General features: G+C 43.7%; 1 protein-coding gene across 1 annotated transcript in view; it reads left to right on the top strand.

Annotated features, from left to right (window-relative positions):
* The window catches only part of LOC138983641 (uncharacterized), a gene marked incomplete in the record, with an annotated part of 112,255 nt that extends 95,659 nt beyond the window's left edge, over window positions 1-16,596 (top strand). The window contains 3 exon segments of the mRNA XM_070356923.1: window positions 4,117-4,312; window positions 13,924-14,021; window positions 16,189-16,596. Of these exon segments, the coding sequence (XP_070213024.1) occupies window positions 4,117-4,312; window positions 13,924-14,021; window positions 16,189-16,545 (651 nt within the window).
* Window positions 16,597-16,841: the final 245 nt, after the last annotated feature.

Here is a 16,841-nt window from a genome sequence, read left to right as displayed (position 1 = left end):
TGCTGCGGGGTATGCGGAACAACACAGTCACAGCAATGTGTTACCGCTTTCGGCCCACGGTGCTCCAACAAGAATGTCGAATGTGGCAACATCACCTTTCGCTCAGCTCTTTATACCTGCGGCCAGCGTGTGTTTCACCTGTGCTTAGGACCCTTATACTTTCTCCCATCCTCGCCGCATACTCCTCCTCTCATCTTTGTGAACCTTGAAATTTCTTCTATGACATAATTATATGATACGACTTCTCGTGAGTAAATGTTACAAAACGGAAACAGTAGAAGCTGGACTGGAAAAGACCTTCAGATCGAAACATTCAGTTTGTAATAGTTTATGTCGTGCCAGTTGTTAAAGTGATTCATTTTATTACTTGTTGCTATGAAGAAAATTCTAGGGTTTCCTGCTGACCTTGACTTAGAGGACAGGACCCCCTTCCCCCTTTCCACTACTTTAAACAATTGCCAAAAAACCCAGTCCTTGGTTTGCTAATGCTGACGACATTGGCACTCGGATTTGAAGTTCTCAGTCTTATCTTTGTGCATGACCTTGCCCCTTGACCTTCCTGTAGTGACCTTGGCGATCATGTCTTCGTCACCCGAATATGGCGATACTAGAGTGGCAAACAGGCGTGTGTAAGCGATCTGGATTCGGAAGACAGAGCAACAGCGGTGATGTGTTGCAATCATGTTGCTGTTGTAGTAGTTGTTGTTACGAAACGTGGCGCTCTGTTACCTTGCCACATGACGTTGACCTTCCTGTATCCTGACTTTGGTGTAAAGGCCAGCGTAACCTCTGATGATATGGCACTAGCAGCAGAAGCAGAGTGGTAAAAATGTAAGCTACATCTGGGTGCGGAAGACGGATGGTGTTGCAATGTTGATGTAGTAGTGGTAAGTTGTTGTTACGGAACGCGATGCTTGACCTTTGCATTGCCGCATGCAGCCCACTCTGTCAGCGGTGGCAGACAGACTGCACGTGCCTCGGGTGTCCCCCTGATGGCCCCCAGGAGGCTGCCCGCATTTGCTGTGGTGTTGTGTTGCATTGTGTTGCATTCTATTGCCTGCAGGCTGCACTTGGCAAGACTGAATGGCGTGCACGTGGTACCCGTTGACACGAGTGGTGGTGGTGATGGGCTGAGTGCAGTGACAATCACACTTCTCACACATGTCAATGCTTTGCCTGCAGCAACTGAGGAACGGCTCTCGCGAGGACAGTGACTGTCACCCCCTAGTTGTAGACAAAGCATTGTAAACAGGCTAATTTATTATCATACATTCCATGGCTTTGTAAATATCTCTTTGGATAAAATACGGTTTAAACCAACAAGCCCACGTGCTTTTCACACCCAGATACCGTAAACGAAAATGTGAAAGTCCCTTTACCATCCTTGGTCATAGGGAAGCGAACTGTTAGAGGACTCTAACTACTCTTGGGTCAAAATCAAAAAACAAGAAAGGTAGGTTGTTGGAACGTTTGTTATTGACAAAACAATACATTCACATTCTGTTCTGGGGCCCTTGTTGTTCCTTGTGTACATTAACGATATTGTCATTGGTATTGAATCTGTCATTACACTTTTTGCTGATGATACCAGTTTGTATTTATCTCTAAATGATGCAAACACGCGGACACAGAGCTTAAATACAGACTTAGCCAAAATTGCACACTGGGCGGAAAAATGGAAAGTTAATTTCAATAATTTAAAAACAGATTTGATGACCTTTTCAAGAAATAGAATGCCTGAAACCCTTCGTCTTGTATTTGATGGAACAATTCTGAGAGAAAACCACGTTCACAAACATTTTGGTGTACTGATTCAGAGCGACTGCAAATGGGAATTACATGTTCAGTCAATTATATCAAAAGTACGTGTTCTTCTCTCATGTTTTCGGTCCTATAAGTATCGCCTTAGCCGAAAGGCACTTGAACTTATGTATAAATCTTTTATTATTCCCCATTTTGATTTTTCTGACGTCATTTGGGACAATTGTTCTGACAGATTAGCTACTTTATTAGAAAACTTGCATCTTGATGCCATTAGAACTATTATAGGTGCAGTTCGTGGCACGAGTCACAAAAAATTGTACGATGAATCAGGATTTACAACACTGAAGGAGAGGCGAAAAAGACACACATTGATTTTGTATTTCAAATTAGTTAATGCACGCGTGCCACCATACTTACTAGAACGTCTGCCTCCTCTCGTTGCTTCTGTGAACCCTTACCATAGACGAAGACCACTCGACAGACAGACTCCCCACTCTCGAACTGAACTGTATAAAAAGTCATTTTTTCTGTCTTCAACTTCCCTGTGGAATGAGCTTCCAGATACTGTAAAAGAACTGGATTCTATTGGGTTATTTAAAAAACGTATTAGTTCTGATGATTCTGTTGTTCCCTCGTATAGACACACATCTGATCGAAAATCAGAAATTATCCATTGCAGACTTAGATTGAAGATCAGAAATCTAAATAGTGATCTATTTGACAGACATTTAATTCTCGATCCGTCATGCACTTGTGGTTATCCTGTTGAAAACGCGGAGCACTCTATTTTTCATTGCTCCTTATCTCTTCAAATACGTGAAGTCACCTTGTCAACACTGTCCAACTATGATTTGCTAACCGCTGATGATTTTCTGTATGGCAATAGAGACAAGTCAGACAGCGAAAATGCATTGATATTTGACCTGTTATTAAGGTTTATCTTATAAAGCAAACGTTTTGAACAATGAATGCATTTATCTCATCCATGTTCGAAACGACCATGTGCAATACTGTTGACATTTTCCTGTTCTGGTAGTATTCTATTTTCTACCATGTGGAAGTCATTGTGTGCGTGTGTGTGCGAGTGAGTGTGCGAGCGCGTGTGAGTACTGTTGTTAGTTTAGCATTGTGTTTTTTGTTCCTTTTATTGTTATATGATTGTCTACCATAATTCACTATTATTATTTTGACATTATTTCAAACTTGTTATATTACAATCGTCCGCTAAATTTCATTTGCTTTTAAGAGTACGCTCATAAGCCTAGCTTGTTGTGCTCCATGTTCCTTATTTCATGTACGCGGCAATATTCTAAAGAAATTTTCGGAATAAACTTGTTTAAACCAATGCATTCACAAATATATCGACTTTTGCGTGCACAGACAAACAATTAATAACGAAAACTTATCTGGCTGATTTTTTCTTCCGCCTGCCACGAAGCCGCAAGCGAATGAATCTTCTGAATTTTAGAACGTTAGCAGTCTCTTTGTTTTTGGATTTACTCTTGGGCCAGCTTGGGGACGAATTAGGTACTCTTGGGCCAGCTTGGGGACGAAGTAAGTAGCGGTGGGGAAATAGCTCAGTCGGTAGCGGCGCTGGCTTCAAATCCAGTTGTCGCTATCGGCGTGTGTTCGATCCCCACGTTCGGCGAGGGATTTATTTCCCATAGTCAACTTTGTGCAGACTCTCCTCGGTGTCTGAACACCCCCGTGTGCACGCATGCGCACGATAAAGAATCCAAGTTCACAGCAAAAGTCTCAGGGCTTGGAAACATTAATACACGCATGCAGGAAAAAACAAAAAAACAAAATGGGTAGCGCCGTATACTGTATGGCAGCTCGCTTTCGCCAGGCAGAAAGTAGCCCGAATTTCCATGAGCGTAACCTGACAGGACAACATGAATCTTATCCTGATCTTTATCCTTTATAAGGGCGGTGCCCATCTCCTCCCCTCGCTGCATTCACCTTCCCCGGCCCTGAATAGGGTGAGGTATCCTTTTCCAGCTGGCTGGACTGGACCATACATGAATACATGTCCCAACATCGCAGTTAAACGAGTGAAATGCAGTCATCCGACGAACTCGGGTTTCGCGCAAACGATTTCATTCGACCGACTGTGCCTCTTCGCACAGGGAGTTGTCTGATTACAGTGCTGCCCTCCCGGACCCCCCAGCACCGCGTTCGGACAACCGCAGTCGGGTGACAGACCACCGCGAGTCAATGCAACGGGCTCCAGGTGCATTGTCTGTCCAGAGGCTGAGCTAAATGCACGTTTTTGTAGTGTTTTGTCCTGGGGTTTTTCATGTTATTTTGAGGTCTTGTGAGAATTGCTCAGCTTAATGATCTTTTCCTCAGGTGCTGAGCCTGTCTACCGCTACGGAAGAGACGTACACGCTGAAGAAGTACACGGGCAGGGAGTGGGGCAGCGCGGTGAGGGACGTGGTGCTGAGGGAACTCACTGTCGTCCAGAGGAGGAAGCTCATCGACTCGGGGCGCATCAGACCCAACCTCAACTACCAGCTCTTCCCTTTCGTCCCCAATAAAGCGCAGAGTGAGTAGGCTTTGTGAGTGTGTGTGTGTGTGTGTGTGTGTGTGTGTGTCTGTCTGTCTGTCTGTCTGTCTGTCTGTCTGTCTGTCTGTCTGCATCTCTCTCTCTCTCTCTCTCTCTCTCTCTCTCTCTCTCTCTCTCTCTCTCTCTCTCTCTCTCTCTCTCTCTCTCTGTCTCAGTTGCACTGTCTGTGTGTGTGTGGTCTGCCTTAGGCGCCCGAGTTCAATTATATTATCAGACGACCGATGAGCATTAGTGGTCGTGGGACCCCTGGCCGGGTGAACATTGGGGGTTGTCACTATCATTTTCATTCAGTATGTACGTTAATTGTACCCCTGCTAGCATGATGTGTGGGGCATGCAAGGCCTACCTGTCTCTGACTCTGTGTCCCTCTCTCTCTCTCTCTCTTTCGCGCTGTCTGTCTCTGACTCTCTCTGTCGGTGTCCCTCTCTCTTTGTCTCTCGGTCCCCTCTCTTACTGTCTGTCTGTCTGTCTGTCTGTCTCTCTCTCTGTCTCTCTCTCTCTGTCTCTCTCTCTCTCTCTCTCTCTCTCTCTCTCTCTCTTATCTTCCTACTCCTCCCCCGTCTTTTCGGTAGCGAACGTGCAAGAGCAATATCGTGTCGTGATGAAAAGAGCCTTCGTCTGTGTGATGATTTAAAGGCACAAACCTTCCCGTATAAAGCGTTCGACTCACTATCTCAGATCTGCCCAGGCTTTTGTATGCGATAAGACCTTGGCTTCTCTTGGTCATGTACCGAAAATCAATACCCAGCTGCCTGCTTGTTAGAGTAATGTTTATTTTTATGAATTTCTTCAATTACAAAATTAATTCATTCAAAAACATTCTAACTGTGTGTAATCGAGTGCCGTAACACTACGATTACCTCGGGAGGCGAAGTGCAATCAAACAGGATTGAAAATGTCAGGGCCAATTTCTTAGCCCTATAAAACCTGTTATGCAAACCCGAAGGTTTCCATGAACATACAGACAATCGGAAACCATCAGACCCCATCACAAACAGAATTCCACAATCCACCGGTGTTGACTTAAAGGCCAACAACTCGGGTGCAGAGTCTGCTGTGAAAGGAGCGGTAGCCTCCCCTGTCACAATCGCCCCCGCTTGAATGAACTTCGTCCCGAAGTTCCGAACCGGGGGACCACTGTCCATCCCAAGTTCGCAGAATGGGAACAGCACGAAAATGTTCAGTGGTCATATTATGCCATTACCTGAACATATCATGCCGAGTCCCATCCCTGCTCGCAAGCGCCAGATGTAAGCGAGTGTCGTAACACTACGATTACCTCGGGAGGCGAAGTGCAATCAAACAGGATTGAAAATGTTAGGGCTAATTTCTTAGCCCTATAAAAACTGTTATGCAAACCCGAAGGTTTCCATGAACATACAGACAATCGGAAACCACCAGACCCCATCACAAACAGAATTCCACAATCCACCGGTGTTGACTTAAAGGCCAACAATTTGGGTGCAGAGTCTGCTGTGAAAGGAGCGGTAGTCTCCCCTGTCACATGTGCACAGAGAGCACCAAGGTAGGTAATGTTTGGCCTGTGACCAAGTGGAGGGATGTAAAAGCGGTGCTAGATTTGAGATGGTGAGCCGAACTATTTACACGAGGAGTGTGCCTTTAGCCAGTGTGCGTGTGTGAACATTGTCGTGTTGTCCGGACGATTCCTCACAGTCTGCACTGTGATTGATGAAGCGATCTTAGAGCACACAGCTGTAGCCAAATAATGATCGTGAGTCTTGCCAAACAAGCCCCCATTTTCCCTACTACAGCCGTCTTCCGCCGGCCACGAAACGTGGCTTGTCTGGCTGTCTTGTTGTTGTTGTTGCTTTGTTTGTGTGTCCGCGTATTTTCAACGGGTGTGTGTGTGTGTGTGGGTGCGTGTGTGTGTGCGTGTATTTGTATGTGTCTGTGTGTTTCTGTGTGTTTGCGTACACGCATATAAGATAAAGATTCCAAATTATTTGCTTTGCCTGTCCCCGTCTTTCCTACTTAGTATCTACTGCACCCACAGCACGATACGGGGGAGGGGGAGGGGGGGGGGTGACAGAGGGGGTTGGGCAAGACCCCCCCCCCCTGTCTGACCCAACCCTACTCTAACTTGTGCTTCGCTACTCTCAGGTTTTGGCTTCAGATCAGAGGCTGTAGTGATTAGAAGAAATGAGCAACTATCGTAGATCCCTGCTAATAGTTTTGTTAGCGAATCTTCTTTACTACGCTTCCATCTCTGAATACGGGAGACAATAGACGACAAGACCAGACAACATCTTGATTAACGAGGGTAATTGATAAGCAAGTAAGCATGCAGAGAGAATTGAATTAATTAACAAGGATTAAGATTTAAGGCTACGCCTTTTCTTACAATCTGTCCTTGGGACGCATAGACACACAATTATATAATTAAAAAATTAAAAATTGAAAAGTTAAAAAGTTAACCAACAAAAAAAGGAGGTCGGAAAACTTCAGCACGTGATAATAAAGATGATGATGATGATGATGACGATGATGATGATGATAATGACGATGATGATGATGATAATGATGATGATGAAGATGAGGCATGAAGAGCATACATATGTGGTTATTCATAAAATCAAATGCATACTATGCAGGTAATTATAAATACAAGCTGGTAGCAATCGAACATGTAGCAATAGTACAACAAAAATATGTTCAGAACATACAATGCACAGCATATCTTTGACGTAATACTAAGTGTGGTAAATCAAAAGACGTTAAACTACTCAGACATTAAGTGGTTTTTGGCTCACGTAAGTGTAGCCTATGCGATCGTAACTTTGTCTGTCTGTGCGTTTGTGCGTGTGTGTGTGTGTTTGTGCGTGTGTATATGTCTGTGGTAGAAACTTTAACATTTCGTCATTTGAAGACGTCACATTATGGCGTAAGAGGGTTAGACGTCACGCGAAGGAATTACTGAAAGTCTCGGTTTTGAGCGGGCCGAGACTAGTTGGAAGGCAAGAGTTATCTTTTTCTTTTCATGTCTTGGCGTCTCAAATCTTATTAGTCAGAAAGCGCATGCACGTAGTCTCGACCAGCGCGTGGAGTGCTTCTTTCTGAGTACTTTACGTCACAAATTGTACTTTACGTACTTGATGATGACGTAAGTTAATTGTATGTGTTCTATTTTGTTGACTGAGCACGGCCGGGACCAGTTGGCGTGAGCGCTGGGATTTCGAGTTTCATTCGACATGTCAATGCATCGCAGTATGAAATAATACAGGTAGGAGGTTAGTTCTTGTACTTTGGGTCAACCAAAGTCGATAAATGCATTCTTCACTATGGTATTGAGTCTGATTTCGTCGTCCATCTTGAATCGAAAAGCACTCTTCTTACAAAAAAACCCAACTTCGTTGCGAGCTACGGCGAAGCTTCGCATGTCAAAACTTGAGAAGCGATGTTGGGGTCAAAGTACCACGCCGTAGCTGCGGGTTTTTGGTATTAAGACTTTGCGAAGCTTCGTGTCAGTAGTGAGTTTGTGTTACTGTTTGTCTATTTCTTACGTGAGCCTTGAAGGCTTCGCCTCTTGTTAACACATTTTTTAAAACTTTTTAATGACTTTAAGTGCTTAAAGGATGATGGAAGCGAATTCCAAACTGAAGTACCCGAAAAAGCAAGACTGGTCTTATACAGGTCAATTCGTGGAATGGGTGGGATCAAGTTGACCGACCCATATCTGTGGGTAGCTTTATTAAAATAACAAGTATTGACCTTAACGGGCAAAAAGCCGCCCGTGGTGACACGGGGGTAGGACATGGATACCGTCTCTGCACAAACAGTTGACCTGTGACCTAATCCGCGACCTTAAGTCACGCTTAACAGTTTCAAACCATATACTGAGAGTGAGCGAGAGAAAGAGAGAGGGAGTACTGAGAGAGAGCGAGAGAAAGAGAGAGAGAGGGAGAGAGAGAGAGAGCGAGAGAGAGAGGGAGAGAGAGAGAGTGTGAGACAGAGAGAGAGAGAGAGGGGGGGGGGTTCTGGGGGTTCTGTGGTAGAGGAGGGGGGGGAGGAATGTTCATTGGTTATAAGGTTGCAGCTGTCCTATTACAAACATTGTAGACTCCTCAGCCTCTCTGTTCAGAAACAAAACACCTTACAACATCATTAAAAGAAATTATGAGGGGAAAAGACAAAAGCAAAGCTATTACTCGGGGCTTTGCGTCTCTGTGTTCGTTTGAGCTTTACAAGCATGGATAAAATATCACCAACAAAGCTATTAGAGCGAACATTACAGGATTGTACGATGCCAGGATCACAACAAATCAGAGAGAAAGCCACGCAACGCTCCACTTTGTGGCGTGTTCCACATCCAAGTAAACTTCTTGTTTCTCAAAACGTTTGTGGAAGGTTTTCTTGAGAAGACACAACAACAAAGGCGGTAGTTCATCTGTTCGTGGGTTCTAATTACTTAAATTTTTGTTTTGGGTTTTGTCGTTGTTTTGTTTTTAAAAGGCAATGAAAATGAAATTACGTTTTGGAACAGTAACGTTTGCGGTCTATAAGTTGGAGAAGAATTTGCATTTTGTGTAAATATGCAATATTTCTGAGGCAATCAAACATTGTGAATAGGCCTCTTGAGACATGATTTCCTGTCAGAACATTACGTGTAGGTGGTGGTAATGGTGACTGTAATGTCTTCAACGTGAAGCATAACAAGTCGCGTAAGGCGAAATTACAACATTTAGTCAAGCTGTCGAACTAACAAAATGAAACTGAACTCACTGCATTTTTACAGCAAGAGCGTATACTCGTAGCATCGTCAGTCCACCGCTCGATGCACAGGCAGTGAAATTGACAAGAAGAGCGGGGTAGTAGTTGCGCTGAGAAGGATAGCACGCTTTTCTTTATCTCTATTCTTTTTAACTTTCTGAGCGTGTTTTTAATCCAAACATATCACATCTATATGTTTTTGGAATCAGGAACCCACAAGGGTTAAGATGAAATTGTTTTAAATCGATTTCGGAAATTTTATTTTAATAATAATTTTTATATTTTTAATTTTCAGAGCTTGTTTTTAATCCGAATATAACATATTTATATGTTTTTGGAATCAGAAAATGATGAAGAATAAGATAAACGTAAATTTGGATCGTTTAGATTTTTTTTGTTTTTTTTTACAATTTTCAGATTTTTAATGACCAAAGTCATTAATTAATTTGTAAGCCACCAAGCTGAAATGCAATACCTAAGTCCGGCCTTTGTCGAAGATTACTTGGCCAAAATTTCAATCAATTTGATTCAAAAATGAGGGTGTGACAGTGCCGCCTCAACTTTTACAAAAAGCCGGATATGACGTCATCAAAGGTATTTATCGAAAAAAAGAAAAAAACTTCCGGGGATATCATTGTGGTATTGTTCACGGGGTGCTATATTGGCAAACACAAATGTGTTCCATCACACACATTTTCAGATACATGTACAAACATTTAGAACAGTGTAGCATGAGACCATCAATTAACAGGCATGAAAATTCTCCGTATTCTCCGTATTTTCCGTATTTTTGAAATAAATAAACCGTATTTTTTTTTATTTTCCGTATTTTTCCTTTTTTTTAATTTAATTTTTTTTTTTTTTTAATTTTTTTTTTTTAAATTTTTTTTAAATTTTTTTTTTTCCTAGTCATAGTTATAGTAAAATAGTTTTGGGGCCATGTTTGAATCCAATTTTAAGGCTCAGATTGCACCAAATTGCACCCTTGAAAAAAAATAATTCCGGGGGGGCATGCCCCCGGACCCCCCTAGAAGTCTTGGCGCTTCGCGCCTGTGAAACTTAGCGCCTGCCAAACTTGGCGCTATGCGCCTTCGAATTTTTTTTTCAGTATTTTTTTTTCTTCAGTTTTCATGCCTGAATTAAGTCCCCGTATATTCGCCTTGGTCTTCTATGCTGGACATGCAAGACCATCCCGCAAAAAAGGAAAGGGGAGGAGCTAGTTAATCAAATATTGATAAACGTGTTTTTGTTTGTGCCAATTACCCAATATACTTTGTTTCTTAAGAAAAAGCGTATAGAGTGCCACCCTTTTCGACCTAAAACTTGTTACTTTGCTTAATGAGAAGGTTGATGTTAAATAGGGAGGATTGTTTTAGCGCTAACCCCGTTTAACCGTCGTCTTGAAGCCACTTGGTGCTGCCAATGTCTGCTATCTATCACACTTAGTTGCGAAGTACACCCATTGTGTGGTCCGTCTGTGTGTGCGTGTGTGTATGTGTGTGTGTGTGTGTGTGTGTGTGTGCGTGCGTGTGTGTGCGTGTGTGTGTGTGTGTGTGTGTGTGTGTGCGTGCGTGTGTGTGTGTGTGTGTGTGAGTATGTGTGTGTGTGTATGTGTGTGTGTGTGTATATATGTGTGTGTGTGTGTGTATGTGTGTGTGTGTGTATATGTGTGTGTGTGTGTATGTGTGTGTGTGCGTGTGCGTGTATGTGTGCGTGTGTGTGTGTGTGTGTGTGTGTGTGGGTGTGTATGTGTGTGTGTATGTGTGTGTGTGTGTGTGTGTGTGTATGTGTGTATGTATGTGTGTGTGTGTATGTGTGTGTGTGTGAGAGAGAGAGCTGATTACGTTTCTTGGCTCTTCTTCCTCCACTAGACTATCGGAGAGTGTTGTCAATTACCCTTGCTTACACAAGACATCTTCAATCACTGCTTTCTTGTCTTTTTCTTTTTCTTCTCTTTCACATTTCTTGCCTCCTCCGTTGCTTCTGTTGAAAAGGATTTTTTCTGCGTCGTTGTTCAAACCTTTTTTTTTCAAAATCAAGGCTTAAAGGGCCAACAGCAGCAAATCTGTCTCTTCTTTGGTTGATTTTGAAAGCAGAGGCGTTGTAGTAGAGGCGCTGCGATATAAACTGTAGGCTGGGTATTTGAAAGGTTACAACATCATTTCAAAGTGGACGAAAAGACAAAAAGTCAGGAAGAAATGAAGACTTGTAATGGACGTTTCTAGTTTTCCACAAAGCACGTGATGAACATGCTGAACACAAATCATGCGTAGAAAGCCAAACAACCACCCCCTGCCCCAACCCACCCCCAACCATCCGCCTACCCCTCTATCGCTGCCATATTTCCCTCCGTACTTTGGGTATATTTCGTCGGGGTTGGTGAAGGCCTGTCTGTAAATGAAAGAGTCAGATGAACTTGCAGCCGACCTTGCTGTCAAAGCCATGTCGATCCGGAGCCCCCCCCCCCCCCCCCCCCCCCCCCTGGTAGTTGTCCCGGGTCTGCTCATTAGGCCGAGCAGCGTGATGCCGAGGGTGCATGTTCTGGCGGGGTAGCTCATCAAAGGAACATGTATATTGGCCGCGATTTATGATTGCTGTGCCAATTAGTGTTTTGGCTCTGCCTGCCAAAATGTATGTTGTTTTTCTTTTTCTTTTTCTGTAGTTTGCTTCGTAAGGACAAATCGCATGTGGTTCTTCACGAAAAGGAACAGAATGTAGCTTTCAACCACAACTCAAGAAATATGTCAACGTCATCAGGAGTTCTTAATAGTGACGGGATCTACTTTTTAGTATCCCATGTTTCCCTGAAAAAGGGCCGGGTATGACTTCCAAAATGGCGGAGTAAAACGGCAATACGCGTGGTGTCACGTGGACCGGAAATGTCTGATATTTAACCGGTAAAGTATCAACATTCCTGAAATGAAATCGCCGACCTGCCCAACATACATACCACTTGATACTTGGTTTGACCGTTGTTTCGAAGGTTTCGTATTATTTTTTGATTGGTTGTGTAACAGAGTAACTGGTTTCTTTGAGAGAAATACCGGTTTGAAAAGCAGCTAACGCTTTTTCTTCTTAGACAAGTCAGCGGGTTTCATTCCAATTTGTTGGTCTGTTTTAGCATGCTCCAGGATCCATTATGGTGTAACTCATACATTTTCCTTTCATGTGAAGCAGATTCTGCTAATGAAGCTAGAATCAGGAAGCACTATCTGTAGATGGGGTAGCGATTATGTGTTTTATTTGGGAGTTCATTAACACTACCGTGTGGGTTACATCAGAAGATGATTTCGTTTTTTTAACGTTACGTTTTTGATTTGGTTCTCTCTCTCTCTCTCTCTCTCTCTCTCTCTCTCTCTCTCTCTCTCTCTCTCTCTCTCTCTGTCTGTCTGTCTGTCTGTCTGTCTGTCTGTCTCTCTGTCTCTCTCTGTCTCTCTCTGTCTCTGTCTGTCTCTCTGTCTCTCTCTCTCTGTCTCTCTCTGTCTCTCTCTCTGTCTCTCTCTCTCTGTCTCTATCTCTGTCTCTCTCTGTCTCTCTCTCTGTCTCTCTCTCTGTGTCTCTCTGTCTCTGTGTCTCTCTGTATCTGTCTCTCTGTCTCTGTCTCTCTCTCTGTCTCTCTCTCTCTCTCTCTCTCTCTATCTCTCTCTCTTCCTCTCCCTCCCCCACCCCCCAAAAAACAGGCATACAAGATGCTTTTAACTTTAGACGAAAACGGAAAAAAGTGTTGGGCATCTGATATTCGATTGATGTTGTCCAAAACAGGTTTTTATTTCGTCTGGCTCCAACAGGGTGTTGAAAACATAAACATGTTTTTGCGGGTATTCAAAGTAAGATTATTGGACATGTTTAAGCAGGAGTGGGCAGAAACAATTTGTCTAAAAGATCGTTACAGTCTGTATTGTACACTTAAAGACAGTTAGTCAGTTGAGTTGCATTTTTCAAATGTTAACATTTATTGCTTTCGAGTTTCGCTAGCCCAGTTTAGATTAGGTGTTCTTCCAATTAATGGAAATTTGAAAAGGTACAGCGATTGCGTTGCAGCTCGTGATTGCTCTTACTGTGGAAATGTGGAAGAGAATGAGATTTGAGAATGAGATTTCTTAATACTTTTGGAAATATGCCACTTTCTTCAGTATTAAGATGTAGAGACTCCATACGGTGTAGATCCCTTGCAAAATTTATATAATATGCAATCAGACGAAGACAATTGTTTTCATAGGTATATTGTAAATGAATATGTTGATGTTTAATGTTTCGGAGTTCAAGTAGCAGTAATGTTTTTCACGTATTTATTTCATGGTTGTTGTTGTTGTTGTTGTGTTTTTGTGTTGTTTCTGTATGCCATTCTCATTGGCAGGCTTTTTTGGGTGACAGACGGCTCTTAATGTTCTTCGTAAGGGGTTTATTGTGAACTTTACTTTGCGCAGTAATACTTTCTTTATAACTAATTATTTTCATTCTTCCTGGATTTTGTAATGAGGAACTGTATTTGCTGATTTTTGTTTTTGTTTTTGTTTGCTTAACGCCCAGCCGACCACGAAGGGCCATATCAGGGCGGTGCTGCTTTGACATATAACGTGCGCCACACACAAGACAGAAATCGCAGCACAGGCTTCATGTCTCACCCAGTCACATTATTCTGACACCGGACCAACCAGTCCTAGCACTAACCCCATAATGCCAGACGCCAGGCGGAGCAGCCACTAGATTGCCAATTTTAAAGTCTTAGGTTTGACCCGGCCGGGGTTCGAACCCACGACCTCCCGATCACGGGGCGGACGCCTTACCACCAGGCAAACCGTGCCGGTGTCTTTGCTGATGGAATATCTGTATTGAGATTGTTTTGTCGTTTGTTGTTGCAGCATACCGCATGTCCAGTCCCCTGACGTGGGAAGCGACGTCCATGTTGGAAGTCACCCTCCGAGTCTCCGTTGGCATCGCTAAGAAGACTGCCAAGAGGGTTAGTATGTCTAGTGTTTGCTGTGTGTGTGTGGAGGTCTGTCTGTTTGTATGTCAGTCAGTCAGTCAGTCTGTCTGTCTGTGTGACCACAGACAAACAAGAAGAGAAATTGGTAGGAAAGAGGGATGAGCAAATCAGTGAAACAAGAAGAAAGGTTTGGGGAAACCTGTCGTGGGGGCGAGAGAGAAAAAGAGGTGGTACGTATTCGTGACTTGGTCAGACTGAGAGAGAGAGAGAGAGGCAGAGACAGAGACAGAGGAGAGAGAGAGAGGGAGAGAGAGAGAGGGAGAGAGAGAGAGAGAGGGAGAGAGAGAGAGAGAGAGGGAGGGAGAGAGAGAAAGAGAGAGAGACAGACAGACAGAGAGAGAGAGAGGGAGAGAAAGAAAGAGAGAGAGAGAAAAAGAGAAAGAGAGAGAGAGATCTGTCAGAGATTGAGAGGATGATGACAGAACTTTATTTTTGAGATGAGAGAGAGAACATGACTTACTTGCGCACACCTGCAGACATGTACCATGATTACCTTTAGTAGTGTCACCCCTGCTGCTGCACACTTTCCATCAACCCTCCTAACAACATTTCTCTCCTCTCCTCTTCTCTCCATCCTTCAACAGCAGTCTGACATCGCTCGAACAACGGCCTGGCACGCCTGTTAGCTGCTTGCATCACATGCACCCGTTATACCCAAACACCCCGGGACATTTTTGAAATATTTGGCTCCCTCGGAAATTGAAAAAAATATCAAGGTTGGGAAAGTTGGGTTTAGTGCTCATCAGTATACACACCTTCCTCTGTTTTTTTCTCCTCGCAAGCGGAAGCAGATCTGCTAAAACTGTGTGTAAACCGTTCAGTTTATAGGGATGTCTTTGCCAAAATAACACAAACAGTTATTTATTTACCCCCCCAGCAGAAGTAAATCTGCCAGAACCGTGTGTAAATCGTTCAGTTTAAAGGGAAACATAACGCAGGAAGTAAGGTAAAATCAAAAGAGAAGTGTGTGTTTATACCAAAAATATGTACTTGTTTATTTCAAGCGTTTTCATTAAAGACATTCGTTTTTCTTGTTGATGTATACATTGTGAACAAAAAACAAACGATCACGTGTTTTCAATGGTAAAGATATATATATACAATCGTGCTAGTATAACAACGAAAAAAATATCAAAAATCTGCATTCATCACACCAGCACATGTATGTCTAAACAGTTATATTTAAATTTTAAAATTTAAACTTCGAATCAGTATGTTCTGCGAAGGACAGTGGTTTTAGCAATTTAATATTCCTGTATTGGAATTGCACCATGGTTAGCAGGGCTAAACCTAGTGTGAAATGTATAGGAATGGCACCAGGGTAAGCAGGGCTGAACCTAGTGTGAAATGTATAGGGCTGAACCCAGTGTGATATGTATAGGAATTGCACCATGGTTAGCAGGGCTGGACCCAGTGTGATATGTATATGAATTGCAGCAGGGTAACCAGGGCTGGACCCAGTGTGATATGTATATGAATTGCACCAGGGTAAGCAGGGCTGGACCCAGTGTGATATGTATATGAATTGCACCAAGGTAAGCAGGGCTGGACCCAGTGTGATATGCATATGAATTTCACCAGGGTTAGCAGGGCTGGACCCAGTGTGATATGTATATGAATTGCAGCAGGGTAAGCAGGGCTGGACCCAGTGTGATATGCATATGAATTTCACCAGGGTTAGCAGGGCTGGACCCCGTGTGATATGTATAGGAATTGCAGCAGGGTAAGCAGGGCTGAACCCAGTGTGATATGCATATGAATTTCACCAGGGTTAGCAGGGCTGGACCCAGTGTGATATGTATAGGAATTGCAGCAGGGTAAGCAGGGCTGAACCCAGTGTGGGAGTGGGAGGGGCTTCCAAAATAAGACTGGAGTACAAGAACTGGCCAGGCGTGGGGACTTTGCCATAGACTTCCAAAATTTAGAATTTGAAAACGGTATTATGGGTCTCTCCTTAAGAAAAAAAAAACCCGTACGTTTGCCGGATAAGGGGGGAGGGCGCTTCCGAAACCCAGCATACAAACTCAGCCTTGGCAAGGGTTAATATCCCCGTTTTACAGTGCCGCAAGAAAATTCGTCTTGTAAGCTTGTTTTGACAAAAAGAAGATTCTTCTAACAAGTTAACATCTCTCTGTTCCAGTGCCGGAAGAACCGAACCAAGCTGTGTCGGCGCGTGCGTGGGCTGCGACGGAAGCTGGTGTCACTGCAGGCGGAGATCCACGAGGGACGGGCGCACTGGATGGACCTCTCCACCAAAGAGCAGCAGGGGTTCGCCGCGCTCTACGCAGCCCGTGTGTCCACCTACAGCAGCGTCACCAAGAGTCTCTCGCGCAACGTGCGGCGCATGAAGAAGCAGGAGAAGCTGGACAGGACGAACGCGCAGAAGAGGAAGCGGAACCAGGTCCCCTTGGAGAAGCGGGTCAGACGTCTGAAGCACAAGCGCGACAGGACTCACGTGCACCGCATCATGAGGCGCAGAGAGCAGGCCCAGAATTAAAACCACCGCCTGGATATCACTTGCCGTGTCTGCTTCTCTGTTGAGTCGTTTTTATTATATTTAGTCAAGTTTTGACTAAATATTTTAACATCGAGGGGGAATCGAAACGAGGGTCGTGGTGTATGTGCGTGTGTGCGTGCGTGTGTGTGTGTGTGTGTGTAGAGCGATTCAGACTAAACTACTGGACCGATCTTTATGAAATTTGACATGAGAGTTCCTGGGTATGAAATCCCCGAACGTTTTTTTCATTTTTTTGATAAATGTCTTTGATGACGTCATATCCGGCTTTTCGTGAA

Source organism: Littorina saxatilis, linkage group LG13, assembly GCF_037325665.1.
Source record: "Littorina saxatilis isolate snail1 linkage group LG13, US_GU_Lsax_2.0, whole genome shotgun sequence".
Taxonomy (NCBI): domain Eukaryota; kingdom Metazoa; phylum Mollusca; class Gastropoda; order Littorinimorpha; family Littorinidae; genus Littorina; species Littorina saxatilis.
The sequence above is the reverse complement of the archived record's forward strand: the minus strand, read 5'-3'. Positions and strand labels throughout refer to the sequence as shown.